A 21,059-nucleotide genomic window follows, 5' to 3' on the forward strand; every position below is an offset into this window, starting at 1 on the left:
ACTAAGCATGTATATGCAAAAGCACATATAAGTAAGGTGCTGGTACGCCACCTAATAAGTATTTGCCATTACTGCACGCAGAAGTCCCGGTTTCCAGCCTCACAAACGCACTCCAGTCCTGAGCAGCTCTCTGGAGGGCTGCAGGGTAGGGATGGGGGTGTAAGGGAGTTGGAGCTTTGTTTGTTTCTTCGGGGTTGCTTGAAATAAAACACTAACCTTAACGCACACAGTCACAGTTAATCAAATGTCATGTGGGCTGTCAGAAAAAAAAGCTACCAGTAAATAAAAATGTAGTGTTTTAGTGCTAGGTTACTAAAAGTGCCTGGGTTGCAAAGCATCAGTTACTCACTCTAGGCTACTTGCTTAGTGCTAGAAAGCCTTATTCCTTCTGCCATTCATCTTGGACAAACGAACAAATCTAGGCAAATCAGGAGTAGGGTAAATCTGGAGAAATTACAAAGGGGAGGAGTTCACCTTCCTGGCTATGGCTTTCAGGTCTGGCCAGGACTCCTTACTCCAGTATAAAACTGAGAGCAGAAATATGATCACATACTAAGAAGCCTTATCAATTCTGGTTTCGACACTGACCCTATTTAAAATAGATAATGGAATTGCTGTTCCTTGCGCTCTTCTCTCTGCACATTCTCAAGACAGAGGCAGTAGGTAAGTCCTTGCCTGCTCTTTCTAACCCCATGTATGAAGGTTACTCTTATTTGTATTTGTTTCTGAGTATCAGCACATACAGTACAGACTCTCTAATTCTTCTATATGACAAATGAAAAATGCTTTGTTTATTTCTCTGCCTTTTATTATTTGTGGTAAAATACCAAGTATAGACTTTTCTCATGAATGAATGTGTGTAGGGGGGTTTTCACCTTTAGAGATTCTAGTTGCCTTCCTCCTCCAAGAAAAATCAATGGGGTTTGACTTGCTCTCTATAGTTAATTATGTATGTAAATTTTTTAAATCATACATAATTTCTTTATCTGTAAACTTCTTAAAACTTCAAATAGCTTGTTGTCATTTTCTACTCATACTGCTTTGCCATTTATGATATAAGATGAAATCCTTATGGTTGCCTGCTGGGAGAGAAAGAACAGTGTGTCTTTTGCTGCATTAGCCCAGCAGATCCAGCTACTTCTGCCCTCTGTGCACTCTGTACATAAGTACACTATGCACTTACAATGACTAGATCAAATAGAGATCTATAATTAGTATTGAAAAATGTAGATGGTATTTTTATGCTTCTATTAGATCAGCAATGCTACAACATTAAAAAAATCACCTTTCCTGTGTAAATATCAGCACATAGCCTCAAAATTAAAGATAAACACTGCAGTTCTTAATAGTAATGAAGGGTCTATTGTTTGCACTAAAATAGGCTGGACTGCATTAAGGAAAAAAAAAAAAAAAGAGATACAATATTATCAGAGGTATCAGAGGGAAGCACTGCACCAAGAGCCTGTTAAAGGGACAAGGTTTTAAAGCAGATCAAGATTCAGCTGCCAGACTTAAAGTAACAGAGGTCTGAGGAGCTCAGAAAGCGCCCTAAGGAGCACAGCCTGAGCACTGGGGAAACAGGGGGGGTTTCCCACTTTGCATTTCTCTGTTCGTAATTAATTCTCTGTATCCATGACTCAGTAGCTTGCCTTTTCTAGATTCTTACCTGACAGTTTAAATACCTCCCCTCTTCTTTAGTCTGCATTTTGTAGGTATTCTGTCTCTGGAGGCTTCCCACATGGGGTACAGGTAAACAGAAACACAAAGAACCTTTGCTCTTCCAAAGTCTACAACTAGTGTTTGCTTGATATTGATTGCTGACTGATTAACACTTCGCTAAATTTACTGCTCTATTAAGGGATTTATTACAGGATCTTGAAAGACTATTTAGAAAACCCTTATGAGCTTTATTAGATTAGCGTTAGTAATTAGTGCTTTAGCAGATGGAAGAAAGATAGGGAATGCAAATAAGATTTTTTTGTGGCTATTTTCACGACCATGATTATTTCTACTTTATTCCCTGGGTGTAGAGGCAACCACACAACCATTAACGCATGAGAAACCTGCTCTGCTCCACCTTCTTTCCAAACCTTTTCCTGAGGTAGAAACATTAAGGATACATTATGCTCAGTTACAGGCTAAACATTTCAAGAAAACTCAAGTTTTGAGAGTGAGGCTAAATTATTTTTTTGTTATATTCAGAAGATGTCTTTTTTAAAAATAAGCATTTCATTTCTGTCTTATCACTTTTCAGAACTAGCCTGAGCGCTATCCCCTTATCAGCTCATTTAACATACCTCCTCCAGGGGTGTTTTTCTAATCTGGGCAGTGACATAATTCACCACACTTAGACAGTCAATATGACTGATCGCTAATCTTACAAATTGCTTTCAGCCTTGACCTGCCTTAATATCATAGCACCTATGTTTTTAAATTATTATTAATAGTCCTTACAGGGCTTTATAAAGAAGCAAGCGTCATTTTTCCCCTTCCACAAAAGGAAAACCGAGGCCCGTTGGTGCAGCCACCACCAGGAAGAGAAACCATCCAGCTTGAATATCTGTCCAGTATTTCATCCACTGATTTACGTGGGTCTCAGTCAGCATATTCCATTAATAGCTCCACTGATGCCCCTCAAGTAGCTTGCTTGATTCCTTTGAGAGATCAATGACCTTCTGGTACTGCTATTAGGCAGAAGAGAGGCAAACTGCCTGCAGTGTTCCAACAGGAATGCTCCAAGTCTTTTGAGAGAAAGGTTTTGTTAATGGTAGATTCAGTCTAGCCATCCGGAGAAGAACAATTGTAGGGGACCCTAATATACATCCATCTAGAAGATTTGTGGTGGGGTTACAGCAAGCTCCAAGTGTCACAGAAAAATAATTTTCTTTAAGAGGAATGGAATGAACCCCAGCATGTTTTAACCTTTTTCTTTATCACAGCCCAAGACTCAGCCATGTGAAGACATTCTCCCACAGTCCATGCTCTAGTGCTCCAAAAGATTGATACATGATAGAACACGATTCCTATAATTTTCTGTATTTCTACTTACATACTTCTAACTTTCACAAACATAAAATTTACATAACCATGCTGGCACTGACATTGTCAGCATTCTAGTCTGACGTTTCCTCAGGGCCATTCAAATACAAATATTTATACCTGGAATCTCTATAAACAGCATAAAAAGAGATGCTTTAACATCTTCCATGGTTTAGACTGCACGCATATTTGTAGGTCAAATCCACTTTAGAGTTGGCAAAATTGGGATGCTGCTGCACTTAAGTACACTCTGGAATGAAAAGTTGTGTTTTCAGTTGTTTAAGAAAGAAGAAGAACAACTGCAATGTGAGACTTAGAACACATAGAAAGGGCAGGAAGCCATAGGTGCTTTAGGCGGTACGGTCTGATTGAATTTCCCTCTCTCCACCCACCTAATCTAACACATGATTCAGTGTAACTAACAAGCTGTCACTGACATTATCTCAAAGTAGTTACTCGACTATCTCAGTGCAGACAGACTTCAGAGCTCAAGTTATGATCTTTACGCAGGACACATTGCTTAGAGCTTCCTTCTCTTTCTTCCTTGTAATGATTCAGGCTGCCAAAATAGATGTAAAGGTTTATCTGAGTCTGCCTACCATCATCCCTGCGTATCAGTGTACACCACCGTGTGCTTTCCCCTCTCCACATAGCTACACCCACTGCACAAGCAGCCTTCAGGTAGCAGAGAATTTTCCTGCTTTATCATCTGGGCTGAACCAGTAGCAGCACTTAGTACTTAATAGCTTTGAAACCCTGAAATTTTTTTTACTAATGAACTTTCCCATTAAACATGGATCCTGCAATTAAATTTCAGCGAATGAACTCTCTAAGAGGGACTGTTACGGGGAACAGAGGTTTAGCCACTGTCGTATTCATTGTCATATTTCGCTTACAATTGGAGGGGGTTTATGGCTGAGAGAAGAAGGGACACAGACTGCTGGTCCAGGATATCTAACAATGCAAACCCTGCAATCTCGAGAGTACACTTATTTCCTTCCACAGTTCATGACAAAGGCACAAAGTGGTAAGGCATTGTAACAATTACATTCTCACTCTCTCTTTGACACTAAAATTCAGCAAAAGATAGAAAAGTGCTTGTGGCAGAGCAGCAGATGAGACAATGGAGCCAGAACGTAGCTCTTCAGTTAGCTGGAACAGCCTGTTTATTTTTAGGGGGCAGAGAACCAAGCCCAGCAGGCAAGGAAAGAAGACTCTGTCACTGGAAGACTCCTGAAAGGCAGCTACAAGACAGTATTAGAGTCTGGAATAAACTTTGAAATGTTTTTAACTTCTTATATTTCTGTAGCCTGCCAGGCATGGCATTCAGATATATCTGCATTGCACAAATGAATAAATTTCTGTCAGAACAGGAATGCCGTGCTTCTCTTCACATTAGTCTGTATGTGAAGTTATTCAAGAATACGTGCTGTGCAGTCACACCTTGCTGTAACCTACATTCATCTGCAGAGCCTGACCGCTTCTTAAAGAATTAAACATGTAAGCATTATAAGATTGCCTCTGCTGTCTCTGTCACACCTGAATCCAAGAGCTGCCCCTCATCCCCACTGCTGAGAGTGACTGCATAGAGCATGCAGTGACGAATGACTGGTGTCACAGAAGAGATGAAGCCTGCTTTGTTTTATCTGTGCTGCACCTAAGGCAGCATACATCTATGTGATGTCTTCGTAAGCATCGAGGTTCTTGAGCAGATAGATTTTTTGCTAGGCTGACGCATCCAAGGTCACCACAGCTCCAAGTGCAGAAATCACTGGTCGCTAGTTTGCAGCCTGTTTCTGGTGACACGCAACGAGTGGGCAATTTTCCATGGAGCCAGTGGGCCCGATCACATTATTAATGCTCCATTTAAGGATCAGCCTGACTAGCTTGAGTACACTACATTGTCATCAATTTGCATTAGCTGACTGTTCAGCTGACCTCATGCAGAACTGCAATGTGCTGCATCATCCCGTCCTTCTCCAGCATCCCAGCCAGGGTGCTTTCCTGCTGCTTCACCTCAGCTCTGGAGGAAGGAAAGGAGCATGGTAGAAGCCACACATAGGAGCCGTAGGCAGGTGACAAATGACATTACTTCAGCTTAAAAATTACTCTCCTTTCCCCTATAGCACAAGGTATCAGCATAAGATACCAGCACAAACCTTTAAGTCTTCCAGACTTGCTGCAAGGTCCAGTTCCTCAGCTGTCGCCATGTGAACAGGCTTTTTTTCCTGTTGCAGGAGATGCTTTGCTATGCTGCAGAATATATCTGATGGCCTGTTATTAGATTTTTAGTCACATTTCTAGCCACAGGATCAGTTGTCATAGACCCAGCACAAAAGACCACAAAAGGACAGTAAAGCCACAATTTGCTCGAATTAATTTTAAAAATAATTCTTAAAAAAAGGATTTTTGAATTTTATTTGATGCTGCCTCTGTTGTAAACCAAGCAAGACAAAATATCCTACAGAAGCCAATCACCTTAGCCCTGGATACTCATTTTTTGTTCAAGGCCAGCTTCCGTCTTTGATACAGCAAATTTATGAGGACACACATACACGAGAGGCGACAACAGTATCATAGGTCATGGCTGAGAACATTTTCTCACTCTCTGACACAAAGGAAATAGTTTGCAAGTGTTTAGAGGGAATATCTAGAATTCTCCAATCTCTTTGGATTTTTCCTTTCATTTATATGTGTTACAGATTAAGATCTCACTGAGCATATGATTTATGTATACATGGGCAAATTATAAACACCGTGTCCAGATCAGATGTGGTTATTTGTAATGCTTCACTACTACAGTGAAGTTTATTTTCCAGGCTAACTCCCCATAATAGCTTGGAATGTGCGTACATACAGATGCGTATCATTCTGAAAAATAAAATTTCCGGGTAAAAGTGAATGTAAGAGAGATGAATGATTGCAAACATTTGTTTTCACATGGCTAGAGATACACAAATCTAGAAGTAAACATTTGGAACTGATTTTGCCTGTCAAAGTAGTTGATCGAGACTCCCTAAGGATGTCTAATACTTAAAAACATATAAATAGACATATGTATATATGCTTAGTTTGTGTTCAGCAATCTCATTAACTAGAAAGACAGATTCCAATTGCTTTTAGGTCCTTTGTACTAAAGATAAGAAGTTTCACAAAGCAAGCTAAAAATAGACCGAGTCCAACACAAATCAAAGCTAAAAATACACTGCATGCAAAACTAGCGTTTGTCATTTTTGCAGAATAGGCCAGCCTTCGCTGCGCTGCACAGCCGGCAGTTACCGCAGGCTTTAGGGATGGATTTGAACCGGTGGACGACAGAGCAGGAATGAGAACTGTGACACTGAGGGCAGCCTGGGCTTTCTGAAGAGCAGCAGTGCGGTGGGAGCACCATCAGCTGTGTGTCTCGGAAAACAACAAATTGTCAGTGAGGACACAGATGAAAGAGAGTGACAAGAGATCTAAAGGGACAAAAAAAGGAGTCGGTCAGGGAAAGAGAGAGAAGGGATTTTAGCTAAAAAGCGACAGAGGGTATTCTTACTGTCTCAGTACCTCAAGCTGTTAGAGCCATAAAGGTCATCCATGTGTCGAGAGATTAATAAAAATTAATAAAAATAGCTAACCGTCAACATATCAAATGAACAGATTTCCAACCATTTTATCCAGAAGGATAAAACCTGGGTTAGTAACTCTCTTGTGCGGATGGACAGATTGAAAGGGCAATTTTCAGCTCGCCTGAACACCACCTGCCTCACAGCACTGAGTCAGAGGACATGCGGGCTTCCGAGCGGCAGCTCAGCAGGTCCAAGTAGGGCAGCAAGCGGGGAACAGGCAGAACTAACTAATCTTTAGGAAATTTTATGGAATTCAGGCAGCCTGACCATGGTCCAAAGAGCTTAAGGGTCTTTTCCTAGATCACACAATAGCACACTGGCAAATTGCTAACAGCCTGGCCTCCAGCCAGAAGCACGGCTCTCCATCCAGCTGCCTAGGTGAACAGAAGAGGGAGTTCTCAACTGAAGGAATTTTTTTTTGCCTCAAGTTTCCAAGCTAGGCTTGATAGCTAAAACAATTGAAAACATTTACAATAAAATGAAAACAATACGTAATTGTATTGTTTTCCAGCTATTCTGGTGCCAAGAAACAGCTTTGGTCAGGAAACCAGTTGTAAATTTGACAAGGAAGAAACACAGATAAGTAGGACTGTTTGCCAAGAGAGACTCCCTAAACTTAACTGTCTTGAACTTTCTGAAGGAAGAGGAGGCCTTCAGCCCAGTTCAGACCTGCTCTAAATTAAAACCCAGCAAAGTCAAGGCGACGCCTCGATACGGGGCATTGCCACTTAAATCAAAACTCCGTAACAGTGTCAGAGCCAGATATAGTGAGTAATGTTGTAAGTCCAGGTGTGTATGTGTACTGAACGTGCGTGTATACTGAACGATATTACTTGCAACGGTGAAAACAGTGCAAATATCTCTGTTTAATGCAAACCAGGCAAGGAGGTTTTGGAAAGCTTGGCTATATCTAATACCATCCTGAGCAAAGTGTGGAAGCTCATGGCTTAACCCACCTGTACCAGCAAGGTAAGGGAGTAAGCTATGAAACCCTCCAGGGCAGCTCATATCACAGCAATGGTTTCAGCACCTCAACTACAAAAACAAACCAAAAAACCCAAACCACCAGCCCTCAGTACTGAGTCTCGAAGAAAAGGGCTTCAGAGAAGGAGAGACGAAAGACTTCTTTGAAGAGGAAATGCTGGAAAGGTGAAGGGCACAATGTCAAGAGATGGGACAAAGGATGGATGAAGCCAGAACAGGAATTACAGATTATGAAAGAACTATTTGAATGCTGTAAACACCAGGGAGGGAAAAGAATTGTTTAGGGTGGTTCAGTGTTATTTCTAGGAGTGATGGGATGCAGATAAGCAAGTGGAAAATGTCAGCTATTAAACAGGAAGCATTTCCTGACAGTGAAGGCTAATAGACAGTGGAAAAGTCTCCTAAGGGAAGCGGCAGGAGCCGCTCAGGCAATTAAAACTAGACTAGACAACATACCTCAGGGCATAATCATGGCTAAGACCACAGACAACTGACTGGATGCGACAAGTATCTTTCCTTCTTGCTTCAGAAATAAAGCAAAAAAAAAAAAAAAAAAAAAGGATATGCAAGGTCCCTATACGTAGGGAGGACTCATAGCTGCCTGAAATAAAGTCCAAATACAAATTTTCCTTGTTAGTGACACAGGATATGGCAGTTGGGTTCCTCCTAAGCAGTATCTACACAAAAGAATCTGTTCTCTAATGTTACGTTACTACCAAAAAAAAAAAAAAAAAATCTAATTCACAATAAACATGAATTCATTGTTTGCTCAGGCATTCTGCAGTGTTTAATTAGCTCATTGTTTAAGGTTTAACAGCTTTAAGGATCTTTTTCTTATGAATTGTTGAATTTATATCCTGTTCTTACGTACTTCATTGTATACTTACATACTTCTAACATGCTTCACTGATACCATCCAACTTTCTAAACCACAACTGTGATAAGTACTTGATAGAAAAACACTAATTCTTTGTTAGTTTGTAGACATTAGGGATTCTGCAGAAACCTTGCAAAAATGAGACACTAATTATTTGGTGTACATTGCATTCAAAAGAAGAAGGGAAGAGCAACCTGATCTGGTTGAAGATGAAGTCCCTGCTCCTTGCAGGGGGGCTGGACTTTAAAGGTCCCTTCCAACCCTAACGATTCTATGATTCTAAGAATACTCATGACTACCGGACATAAGGCAGCAGTAGTCACCTGAGGGCTGGATTTTTTTTTTATTTTAATTTTTTAAACTTTTTCTCCTCACTATTTTGATGTACAGGCTGAAAGATTTTTAGTCTGCTTATATGTCGATCTACTACGACATGATTGAAACCCACAAGCTTATTTGAGAGAACCTGCCAAACACCGATCAACTGGTAGAAAGTCAGTGGTTGCTTTGTTTGAGGAGGGTTGGACTCAGACTCAGCAATGAAAGGCTCCATAATCCACTTCCATTTCACAGAAACACCGTATCAGGGCCACTGACAATATGACTTGGTGATATTTACCTTCTCTCAGTGTTTCCTGTGGTTGTCCCTGATTTTTGTGGTTCTATGGTCATGGTCTAAAAGCTCCACAGCCTTGCACCCAATGAACAATTAGCTTGGTGCTCTTACTCCTAATTGTGAATCACATTGACTGTAAAATTTGATTTGCATTACAGTAATGCTTTGATGTCGAAGTCATGATCACACTCCCATTGTGCAAGGCACTATACAAACCCAGAACAGTAGACCTTGTTCCAAGAATTTATGGTAAACAGACCGGAATACCTCAACCAACCTTGATTTCTCACCCAGCAACTTCCTCTCACCCTTAACTCACATCCCAAAGAGTTTCAGACAAAAATCTCTGCAGGTAACTGTCCTCTTATGCCACATAGATGTTAGCAACTTTAAATATTTGTGTCCAGGTTATTCCCACAGTACAACATTTTTTTCTCCTGAAGGTTCGTGCACATGTAACTTCCAAAGTAAGACCACTCCCAACCAACAGCAGTTGTTAAAGCATATACTGACCGCTGGGCTAAAGCAGTCTGCAGTCACTCACCCATGCAAATGCTAACTAATGCTTGATTATATTTTGTATAGACTGCCTTACCTGGTATTAGCTAGGCATTTATTGATTAAAATAGTGATTAAGGCACTTGGTGACATTCTGTGCTTGGAACTTCTGGTTCTGCTGTTTGCCAGAGGAGATGGGAAATCGTTCAGCGCCGCTGGAGGTCTGGCTGCTGTCTTGTGTACTTGGGCCTGAAAAAATGCAACAACCAATTTTACAAATGGCAGGTTCTAAAGCTAAGGTTTGTGTGTGTTTAAAGGTGTGTAAAAAAATAAAACGTTGTTGAAACCAATTTTTTAATAATTGAAAAAAATTAATGGAACAACAGGGTATAAATTACTACAGTTCTTAAAATGTGAATGTTGCAATATTGTTTGCTTTTCTTCTCAATGTTAACTAAACATTTGTTAAACTAGAAAGTGAGTCAACATTATTTATAGTTTACAGCATGAATTTAAATGTTGTGAGAGATGAACTAAAACAGTATCATTTTTTCAAGATTATATTAATTGCCACAAGCTCATCCAAGCCTCCGTTTGTTGTTATAGCCAGCCACATTTTATATCAAGGCTCTATTTATAACTTCTTCTAAATACTTAATAGATGGACGGTATTGCTCTGCAACTGATTTGGAGATAAGGGTGTTAAAAGCAGTTATGAGCCTCCCAGCAGATGTGTTATAAAAGGGCACAAATTACGGTAATTCGCCATGTAATGACAGGACTCCTCCATAATAATCCCTAAAAATGAATTAGCCATTTATTAAAATGTCTATCATTGACTAATCATAGGCAAACAGCGACGATAGGATTAATCAGGATTATAAGAGGTTTTGAATTGCTATTGATGAAAGTTAAATAGCCAAAGAGAACAATTCCTGGTAAAGTCCATTTGATTTTATTGCTGTCATAAACACCCATTGAAGCATGCTGCAATAAACAAAACCGTCCTTGCTCTCCTGACTAGATCAACACACGCGTAAGTTAAACCAGCTCGCTTCCTCTGAATTTCATATTTCTTCTGGCAATGAAAAAGCAAGATTAAAATGTCCTGTTGAAAAATTTTTCAACTATCTCGGTGGGTTCACAGCTGAGTTAGAATGGGGATTCTTCATTTCTTTTGGGAAATGAGATAATTTGTTTCTTAAAATTCCTTATTGCACCACATAATCTTTAAAATAGTTCCTGGAATAGAGTGAGACAACTCAGCTTGCATAAGTGACTTTACGAGTATATGACGGGATGGCAAGCACGGAACTGATAAAAGGAACTTCATTTTAACACTACATGTAATCAGATGTGGGACTTCTGCCTCAAGAAGTTGCTGAAGCCAAAGTTTCAAAACCAAATTATTTAGAACTGCAGCCCATCCAGAGTTCTAATAGTTCATGCTAGCACAGTTTTTGGAAGGAATATTAACAGATGTAAACGGATCCATTAAAGACCAGGAGGAGATCTAGAGAGAGACAGAGCTGCTTACTGCAGGATTTTTATGCTCTCTCCTGAATCATTTGATACTAGAACCCAGCTAGACTCGCTGGAAGGTGTCTCCACACTTTACAGCTAAAGCACTCACTTCTTGCCAACCACTGTTGTTTATATTTTTAAGAAACGAAACATCTCACTCTAGTAGCATTGGGCAGACAAAAATAAGAAATTGTTAAAATGGTGTGGCCAGTCATCTCTCTCTGAGGATCACAGGTTGCAACTCCATGTCCCACCTCCTTTCTCAGGGGACAATTTGTACAGCTTTTCATCCCTCTAATTTTCAATATCTGATTGGTTTTTTTTCAGTTGGAGGCCATTGGTGCTACCAGTCACAGAAGTATGAACAGCCATACTGTGAAGGTACTGCTAAACAATTTATTTTTCCAATCGCATTAGTGATCGGGCCTCTTTACAGAAATAATGCAAAAATCCACACAACTCAGCATTTCATGCTGCACTATCATCTGACATGCAAACAGAAGTGCTACACTGGACACCTAAAGAAGAGTATTAAGATACCAATGTTTGTTCTAACTCTTCCTTTTGTTTCAACCAAGGATAATACTACAAATATCAAAAGAACTCTAAATGTTCCCCAGAGGTAATCACCCCAGCAGCCTGGCTATGGACAGCTATTTAAATTCTTAAGGACAGTTATGAAAAATCCCAATGCTCTACCTACAGCTGCCCCTTTTCTTTTACCAGCAGTGTCCGCCAAGGCTGCCTGCTCCCTTGCTCATCCCTGTGTCCTGCCCAGCTCTCCCTGGAGCTGACGATTCTGGAAAGGGCATCTCACCCCCAGGATCACCACCATCACCGCTTTTTTTTTGTTTGTTTTTGTTATAGTTTCCAAGTTTCTATAGTCCAGCCAACATCAGCAGTAGTTCACTTTCTATTTTACAGCCATTTGCATGTGCACATTTTCTTGTTAAGCTTAACAGGGGACATTTTAAAGGCATATTAATATTTTTAAACTACAAAAAATGACATGCTAAGAAAGTTCCTTTATTACATTTCAGCATCCAAAGACCTTTCTCTCATAGATTTTTCCAATTTCCCAAACAAGAATATATTGACTGTTGGGTGGTTTCATTTTATCAAGGATTTGCGGTCTACAGAAATAAGTTATTTTCTTAATCCTTAAATAGATCCCAGACAATGGCATATAACAGACGTCACTTGCAATGGAAACAAACAGTCACCTATCAATATCATCACCAAAAGCGTCGTTACCGACAAGAGCCTTAAGCCACTGAACTTTGAAGGATATGATGTGAAGGGGTCTTCAAAATGGAACTTAGAAAATAACGGACATACAGGCAAGTACTGCCAAATATGTTGTTATGGGATTTATTTGTTCCTTGTCTTGGAACCATCCACACACTTCTTCCATGTCCTGGACAAAGTGGTATATCACTACTGCTACTTAAAAGCAAGGAAGCAAAAATAAGATAGGACCCCTAGATTTCAGAAGCAAAACTTTCAGGACACCTGAACCAAGGCTTTCTGGGAACTTTGTGAGAATTATCTACTTTTTGGATTCTGGACATGGTTCTTGAGCGTCTCGGCAGAAATTGGTTCTGTGCATGTGCAGAAACAGAGCTCAAGGTGTCTAGGGAACCTCTAAATCGAACAACCCCTAGGACTAGGAGGCGGGTGGCTATAGGGGCTTAGGGTAACAGATTTGGCAGGGGTATGTAATGTCTGTTTGAATGCTCCTATACCCTTCAGTTCTGGGCTTGCCTTTTCTGACCCTCGCTTCTGCACAAAAAAGAATTCTGCTGAAGAACATAACCTGGGAAAGTAATTCAACTAGTGGGTCACAGTGCGTGTGTTTTACTGGTTCTTTAAATATTGAGCTGAAATCTCAGATTTCAACCTGCTTTCTCTGCACGCGGAAGTAATCTAATGTGAGCTTGTTATCAGCTACTGACTGATTCAGTAAACAGTGAATCAGTGATTCAGCACTGTTTCACTTCCTCCCCTTTTCTTCTCTAAAATTCATGGTAATGATAATGCGTCAACAATATCATGTTAAATTTCCTTAATTTTAAAACTAAATCTATTGTCTTTTCTTAAAAACAATCTATAGGTGTTCTTAAAATCTTAAATGAATTGTTTTAACTGCCAAATCCCTAAAATGGAAAGTTGCAAGTGGCAAATATTTTCCTAACTTAAAATGGAAAGGTAGGAAGGTAGACAGCTGGGTAGATTTTCACAGCCAGAGATTCTAGTTTAAAACATCAGTGTTTTGACAGATCATAAGAAAAAGACACGGTTTAATTTTTCACTAGTGTATGGGTTAATGACTTTCCTGTTACAAAATGATATTCTAGAATCTCCATAGAAATATCTTTCACACAAAAATTAATATTCATAATGATTAGTCAGAACTCTCGTATTTCCCAGCAATGCGAAAGGATTGGGTTTTTAATCTGAGCTTTAAAAATTTTTCCTTCCAAGAGTAACCAATTCCTGTGCTACAATGAGTACAACACTGGAATTGTTATTGCTGAAATTACATCTGCAATTAGAAGCTCTTCGTGAGATTAGACAATCATTATATGCGATGATGTGTAGATAGGAAAGGTCAGTGTCTCAAAGGTCCTACAATCGAAATTAAAAAAAGCCAAGGGAGATATGCTACTCATCCATTTAGAGATAAAAAAGCAAAATTACTCACGCAAGCTTCCAGTTCATTTGAAATTCAGAATAGAAATGAAATCTCTGGGGCTTCAATCCAGATCAGAAAAATCTTTCCTATGGAAAGAAAAGTACTATTCTTAACATAGAGGTCTTAAGTGCCTTTGAAAAATACATCCCAAATGTCTCAAGTGACGGTGATTTATAGATAGAAAAATATTCCCTAAGAAAATTCTGGTTTGCTGTTAACAACAGATCAAGCATCACATTAAATAGATACAATGACTTACATGCTTCGGCTTAAGTTGCAATACTATTCTAAATTAAAACATGATATCTTTAAACTCTGCCTAAAACAAACATTACAGTGCAGACAATGGGAGATAAAAACAATGCTTAAAAAACAATTAAGCTGTGATCAAGTTTACTTTTAAGAATCCTTCAAAAAGGTGTTCTCCTAGCCAAAAAAAAAAAAATGAAGGAAGATAGGGTCTTCCAAGAGGTATAAGTAGCTGTGACTCCTGGGGTTATAACGGCAGTAAACAAATCCCTACAAATCCCCGCAGTGCCATCGAGGAAAGGCAGTCCATTACCCTGCTTGCTTCAAAATGCAATTAACCAACGATACTCTAAAGGATATATCAATGGATGCCACAAAAGTCTGTAAGCCCCTTACCCCAGAACAATCCAAAGTGGTACTCTGTCCTTTTCCTCCATTTTAAACAGGGAAACATGTATTTTTTTATTATTATTTATTCAATTGAAGTTATTGGCAGCGCAGCACTCCAACAAGTGAGGCTCTACACGAGTCATTCGAGTTCACAGAGCAAGGTAGAAATGGGAGCAGAAGCTCCAAGGGCTGTGCCACAGACAGATGCCAGATGCTGTTGTATATTTTTGGGAAGTGGGCTAAGGTATTTTTCCCTTTCATTTCCAGTTAGCCTGAGCTAGCATTTGTTCAGCTTCTGCAGAGTTGAACTTCCAGAACACTTGGTATGAAAAACCAAGCCAGAACTTTAGGATAAATTTGAATTTCCAAAACATGCATCTCTCTACTTTCAACTACTATTAATGTACGATTTTCTTTTTAACTACTTATTTGTTTTCCCCAGTTAAAGTAACATTAAGCACATCCTCTAAAATTGGAGGTGGGGGTCTGGGAAGAAAATACAAGGCGATAGAATTTCATTTTCACTGGGGAGTCCAAGATGGGCAGCGTTACTTTCCCGGATCAGAGCACAGCATAGATGGAGAAAAACAAGCCATGGAGGTAGGTGAGACGCTTTGTGGATTACGGCTTTTACTCAAGAACTCTAGCTTTTTAAGACACTATTGCACAAAAACCGTGGGCTAGTTCTCCTGTGAAACCCCAGCAGTGGAAATAAAGAAGCGAGGACACGTTGTGCACTAACCAGAACACGCAGGAAAACACGCTGGTTTTGCATAGCAAAGGCACAGGACAGACCAAATCTGGAGCTGCATAGCCTTTGGGAGGAGAAACATCTCAATGTCTATACAGTCTGATTACACTCTCACACTGCTTATTCAGTGAAGAAAAATATACTCTTCAAGGCAAGACAAGTCACCAGTGCTGATACACACGGACTGGTGGAAGGAAACCACCCCTCTTTCAAACCCTGATGTAAAAATCCACAGGCTGAAAATAGAGGGCTGCAGCAATCCACAGAGCGCTTTCCTTTCTGGGGAGATGTATGAAACTACCATGATTGATGAATGAAGTTTCAAATTATAGTCCACTCACTGCAGAGTTCCTGCCTCAGGTCAAGGGCCTTGAGCGGCTCTGGCCCCACTGCAGAGTAGGTGCCGAGAAGCAGCCAGGCTGCATTTCCAACAACGAAGTGTAGAGGAGAATGAACAAATAATTGGCCTTGACTATTGTCTTACAGCTTCACATCGTCCACATAAGAGAAGACGTTTCGGATATAACAGAAGCGAAGAAAAATGCAGATGGTGTGGCTGTGTTAGCATTCTTTGTAAAGGTAGGTAGCAGCCAAATTTTTAATTGCCAATCTCAAACCTACCAGCAATTTGGCAGAGTAATCAGAGGTGTTAATGTTACAGTAGTCCAAGACCTAAGCCTCCCTATCTTCTGCAGGCACCCAGTGCCAGCACTTAGTTCCTTTGCCCTTTTCTATATTCTGCTTGCTGTTATCTTTCAGCCTTGTGGTTCTTCTCTGTTTTACTGACAATTAATTTAAAGCGACCTGTTGTTGAGAAATTAATGATTTGGAATCAAAGTATTTCCCTTTCAGGTTGAAGAAGAAAATAAAAACTATACCACTTTAATAAATGAATTAGAGAACATTAAACTCAAAGGTAAGACACTTGTGTTGGTCAAAACGTGACATATATTTATTTTGAGCACATATCCTGTAGTTCATGGTCCAGTCCTGTTCTAATACAGTAGAGATTGGATTGTTACTTGAAAGGCAAAGCCAAAAGATAGTTTGTTAAGCACTCAGAACAATGCAGGTGGGAGAAAATCTACTTCTCCATATTTGCAGTGAAGAACCCCCTCAGAACCAGAATGAATATTCCTGCTTCTGCAGGAGGAAGCAAAGTGAGAAGAAAAACACGCAGAGTGCTAACACCAGAGGTGTGCAGAACTTGTGCTCTGTGGGATGCTGTGGCTGGCGGTCAGGGATTTCACAAGCAGGGCAGGGTGGCTGTCCTGGTTAGCACGGGAAGCACGCGTGGGGATGAGGCTTCACAGAGCCACGAGCAGCACCCGCATTTGAAGACAAATGCGAACAACACCTGCAGCTGCGCTTATCACAAGCAATATTTCTACGTGGTTTGTCTAGGGCAATCAGTGCAGATGGAGCCTTTGCCGCTGAGCTCTCTTCTCCCACCTGAGGAAGACCTTGGAAGCTACTATCGGTATCAGGGCTCCCTCACCACTCCCGACTGCCATGAGGGTGTCATCTGGACGGTATTTGAGAAGCCGATTGAGCTCAGCCTGTCTCAGGTAAGTCACAGCGGGATGGCCCGAAAGGTCTGCTTATTCAGCCCCTCCAGTCGCCTGCTCGCTGACATGGTGTAACACAGGTTTGTTAGCTGCTCCGCTGCTTTGTTCCTACGACGCACACGCTCGCTTGGCATTGGCCTATACAGAGTCCCTAGTGCTCGATTTTGACTGTATTAAATCACCTCTCGGAAATGGCAGGAAAGGGGAAGGAAGGGGAAATGACAATGTGAAAACAAAGAAAAAAACCCCACAGGTAAACCCCTAGCTCAGCACTTCGTCAGCAGCATTTCCACTGCAGTCATCTGCTCACCCCAAATTGCACTGCTTTTCTCCTATTGCCATAAGTATTAGGATACTAGAACAGAATACTTCAAAATCCAAAGGTTGAGTCCATCAGCATCAGCTTTAAGCAACCCATTTTTGTCCTACAGAGCGGAACAGGAGACTGAACCATGGCTGCCTCTAAAACGCAGGTTGTTCAGCTGACCGAGTACATGATTAAGAAACTTGGATGTTCTGACCAGCACAGCCTGGCCGAGAGCCAGCGTCTGTGTTTTAGTTTCTTACCTGCAGTGTACTCATGATCACTTCAGTCACAGAACAATGCTCAGCCACCCACGGGTCCACACACCACAGTACACAGGAGGGAGCGTCTGCTTCCTCTGAGCCAGCTTCTTGCTGAAGCAATTAAAAATTTGAAGCGAGGAAAGAAATCCCAGTCCTTTTACTTCGTGTCACTGTGACGCGACGGACAAGGACAGGACGGTGTGCGTCAAGAGGACTGGTGTAACCAGGTCCTTGAGCTGGATAAAGCATTTGGCTCACACAGAAAGGAAGTCTCCATGATTTCCAAGGCTAAAAGAAGTCATCTGTTGGTGACCTCTGGCAGAAGCATCCATCACATTGTTTCCTGCAAGGTTTAGTGCATCCATACAGTTCAAAACAATGCACGGAGTAAGGCACTGCAGATTTATAACATCACAGTTTCCAGTGTTCCATGGAAAAAGAATTTAACTATCTGTTCTTTCTTCAATGTCCACAGATTGCTCAGTTCTCAACAGTTCACTTTGATGGGAAGAACTCAACATACATGACTGAAAATTTCCGTCCGGTGCAGTTTCTGAACGAACGAAAGGTGTACTGGTCCAGTGCCAGCATCCTCCTGCCTCCTGCTAGGGTTTTAGTGTTGGTCCTGACGCTTACGTACATCCTGAGCTCTCTTTTCCAATGAACACTTCTCACTTCATTCGAGGTTCTGGGCTTTTTGGAGGGGCTTTTTTATCGCTGTTTGGTTGGGGTTTTGTATCAAGTATTTGCTCTAACTACCAACTCATGAATCATATCTACAGAAAATGATACAAAATACAGAATTTAACCTTCTCCTCCAGAAACTAACCAAGGACTGCTGCTGCTGCTCTTATATAAAATGAAACCCATTGCACTAAATTACAATAATGCAAGGGAACAGTAAGACAAAGCTATGAAGATTTGAACTTAAAAAACACTTACAGGAAACATTAGGATGGATTATTTGCAAGCCCATAGTTTTAATACAACACTGGAAGGACACTTCACAAGCTATACAGAGGATCTACAGGAAGAATCTGTCCTTAAGTGCCTATGAAGGATTTTGCTTGGAATATGTTTACATTCAACACTGCAAATCAGGAAGACAGTAACACGTGGAGTAATTCTTATCATCCCTACATGAAGGTACAGCACAAAGCAAGGCAAAAATGCTCACACGCGACTGAGCAACATCTGGGTTATCCTATGTAGTGAAGGATATGTGACAAATTTTGTCTGTACTAACACAATTCCCTCCCCTGCCCTTCTTTCGGAATACCTGAAGTTAATTTTTAGATGAGGATACTGCGTTCCTTTCATCTAATCTGCTGATTCTGGATTTCAAGTTTCTCTATTAAGCCTATTTATTCAGCTTAGTACAGCGTGTTTCTCTGGATGTCCATGCCTGGTATGATGTGCTAAAGAGAAAAAGGAAAGCTCAACCACATGTATCAATTGCACATCTGCGGAAATTCCCTCTCTTCGGAGGGCTGCGTTCGAAGCATACAGCTTTGATGATCCTTTACAGTTTTCATTTGCCTAATAAAATGGGACAGCTCAAGAAATTACTCTTTCCAATATCACATATTAGAAGCTTTTAAATTTCAAATTGAACATTTCAGCGCAAACATTTCCCTACTAATTTTCCCCCTCCTTTATTTTTGTATAACAACATTCACATATGGTTAAGGTTCATAGTTTTTCCAAGATTATGGTGATTTGAACTGATTTCTTCAGATCTTACCTAATTACTTACAGAAAAGCTCAATAGATTGGGAAATGGGATTTCCGTATATTATTCCAGTTCTTTCTCTGAAGACAGATAACTGTTTTCTTTGGCTAATGCCATATAACATGTACAGCTTCTTTTAGAATTTTAGATTTTGGCCAAACCAAAATAGGATTTCATATTAGCACAGCTGTATTTTTTTCTTTAGGACAATGCTTGCAGAGATAAATTTACGCTACAGCTATAAGGCCATTTTCAAGAAAATCATGGCAGTGAGACTAACCACAGCTCACCAACGGAGAAAAAGCAGGGGGAAAATTATTTTAATACTTAACAATTAATAATACAAGCTTTAAAAAAATTCACATGGGAAAGCAAATCCACCTTTTGAAGTTTAGAGGAATGATTAAGACTTTAACTGTATTTTTAGCTAACTGAAAGACTTCCGAAAAGCAAACATAAATGAAAGATTAAAGTTGAACAGAGACCTATATTTTCATTGCCTTGAGTTTTTATTTCTTTCGTCCTTGCAGAAGGAGAATCCACACAACCCTCATTCAGAAAGGGAATGTGTCTTTTTTCCCCTCTTTTCTTCACAGTGTTTAGGGTTGGGCTTGCTTTTTTTTTTTTTTTTTTTTTTGTGGCGGGGGGAAGAAGGGAGGGATTTGCAGTACATTTGGACATTTCTGATATTAGGAGGCTTTTGGAGCTTTTATTTCACATGGGTCATCAGGGTCTTATTTACACATAGCAAAATTGCTTGGAGTCCGGCACCTTGCTCAGCAGAGCCGGTGCACACACCTAGCCCATCAGGTAGAGGAGAGGGAGATTTCTTACAAAGAAGGAAAGGGTTTACCATGGATTTACCCAGTGTAACTTCACCTCTGCACAAACCCTTGGCTAGTCAGCCAGGATAAGCGGTTGCCTGCTTACCCTTCTGCTGAACACCTCTGTGTTTGCTATTTCCATTACATCCCTCAACATCCCATAAGCAGGGAATGCATCAAGAAATTAAAAAGACAGACGTTTTGTTTTCAGGCTATTTTACAAGATGCAATAAATGGAATGATTCTGAAAAGGCTCACGTGTTATTGCTCTTCCAAGATTTACAGGCAATGTAGTAAACAGCACAATCACACACAAAAGTCCTGTAGGACTGGGAGCTCCCATTTTAAGGACCGACAATGCAAATACATCACACTAACAATGCCCTCCCCACACCCCCCCGCCACCTTCTCCCCGCATCTGCTGGGAATATGTATGAGAGCACACCACCCCTCTCCAATCAGATTGTTCACTGAATTCATGAAGTGATTCTCATTTCATAGGCAGCTTGCTTAAGGACGATTGGAAGAAACTATGGAGGATCTGTGTCAACTGTCAGTTACTGCTAGTGACAAATGATAAATCACAGGGGCAACTTTTCACTAGGTTGTGCCTCAGTTTACCATGTGGTTAGAGAGGAGCATTTGCAGCAATTAGTTATGATGTGGGAGGATCTTACTTACTATGAAATACATTAAAACATAACTAAGAGGAAGAAACAAAAAATTCTGAAAATATGGTTAAGTCCTCTGTAAGTACTATTCTGCACAAACCTCAGCATGAATAAAATCTGAATAGAGAAGTATGACCATTTTTACAGAGTGAATTTGAATTTTATGCCAGTGAGGAAAAGGGAAACGCTACAATCTGCCCCTGTGTCGATGATCTGGTTCAATCTGATCTTTGTCAGAGGCACCTCTTTGCAACCAGGCAGACACATTCTGTTCCAGTGCAGGACGTGACAATTAGCGGGCTAGTATTAATGCAGTAAATAAACACAAATCTACAGCAAAAGCTATTCAATTAAAAAAACAATAGAAGACAGGAAGGCTTGAAGTAGGACACTTGGTTTTCTTTTGGGAAGACAGTTACGGCAAAGTAATTTGCTATTCTACAGGTAGCTTCAGGCATGGATT

General features: G+C 40.4%; 1 protein-coding gene across 1 annotated transcript; it reads left to right on the forward strand.

Annotated features, from left to right (window-relative positions):
* The first annotated feature begins 494 nt into the window (after window positions 1-494).
* On the forward strand, window positions 495-19,591 carry CA4 (carbonic anhydrase 4). Its single transcript, XM_086763311.1, has 8 exons — window positions 495-663; window positions 11,477-11,530; window positions 12,319-12,489; window positions 14,926-15,083; window positions 15,721-15,813; window positions 16,087-16,150; window positions 16,639-16,802; window positions 17,845-19,591. The coding sequence occupies exons 1-8, from the start codon at window positions 606-608 to the stop codon at window positions 18,031-18,033; spliced, it is 951 nt and encodes a 316-aa protein (XP_086619437.1). The 5' UTR covers window positions 495-605; the 3' UTR covers window positions 18,034-19,591.
* The last annotated feature ends 1,468 nt before the right edge of the window (window positions 19,592-21,059 follow it).

Source organism: Chlamydotis macqueenii, chromosome 19, assembly GCF_036417535.1.
Source record: "Chlamydotis macqueenii isolate bChlMac1 chromosome 19, bChlMac1.mat, whole genome shotgun sequence".
In the NCBI taxonomy this organism is placed as follows: Eukaryota; Metazoa; Chordata; class Aves; order Otidiformes; family Otididae; genus Chlamydotis; species Chlamydotis macqueenii.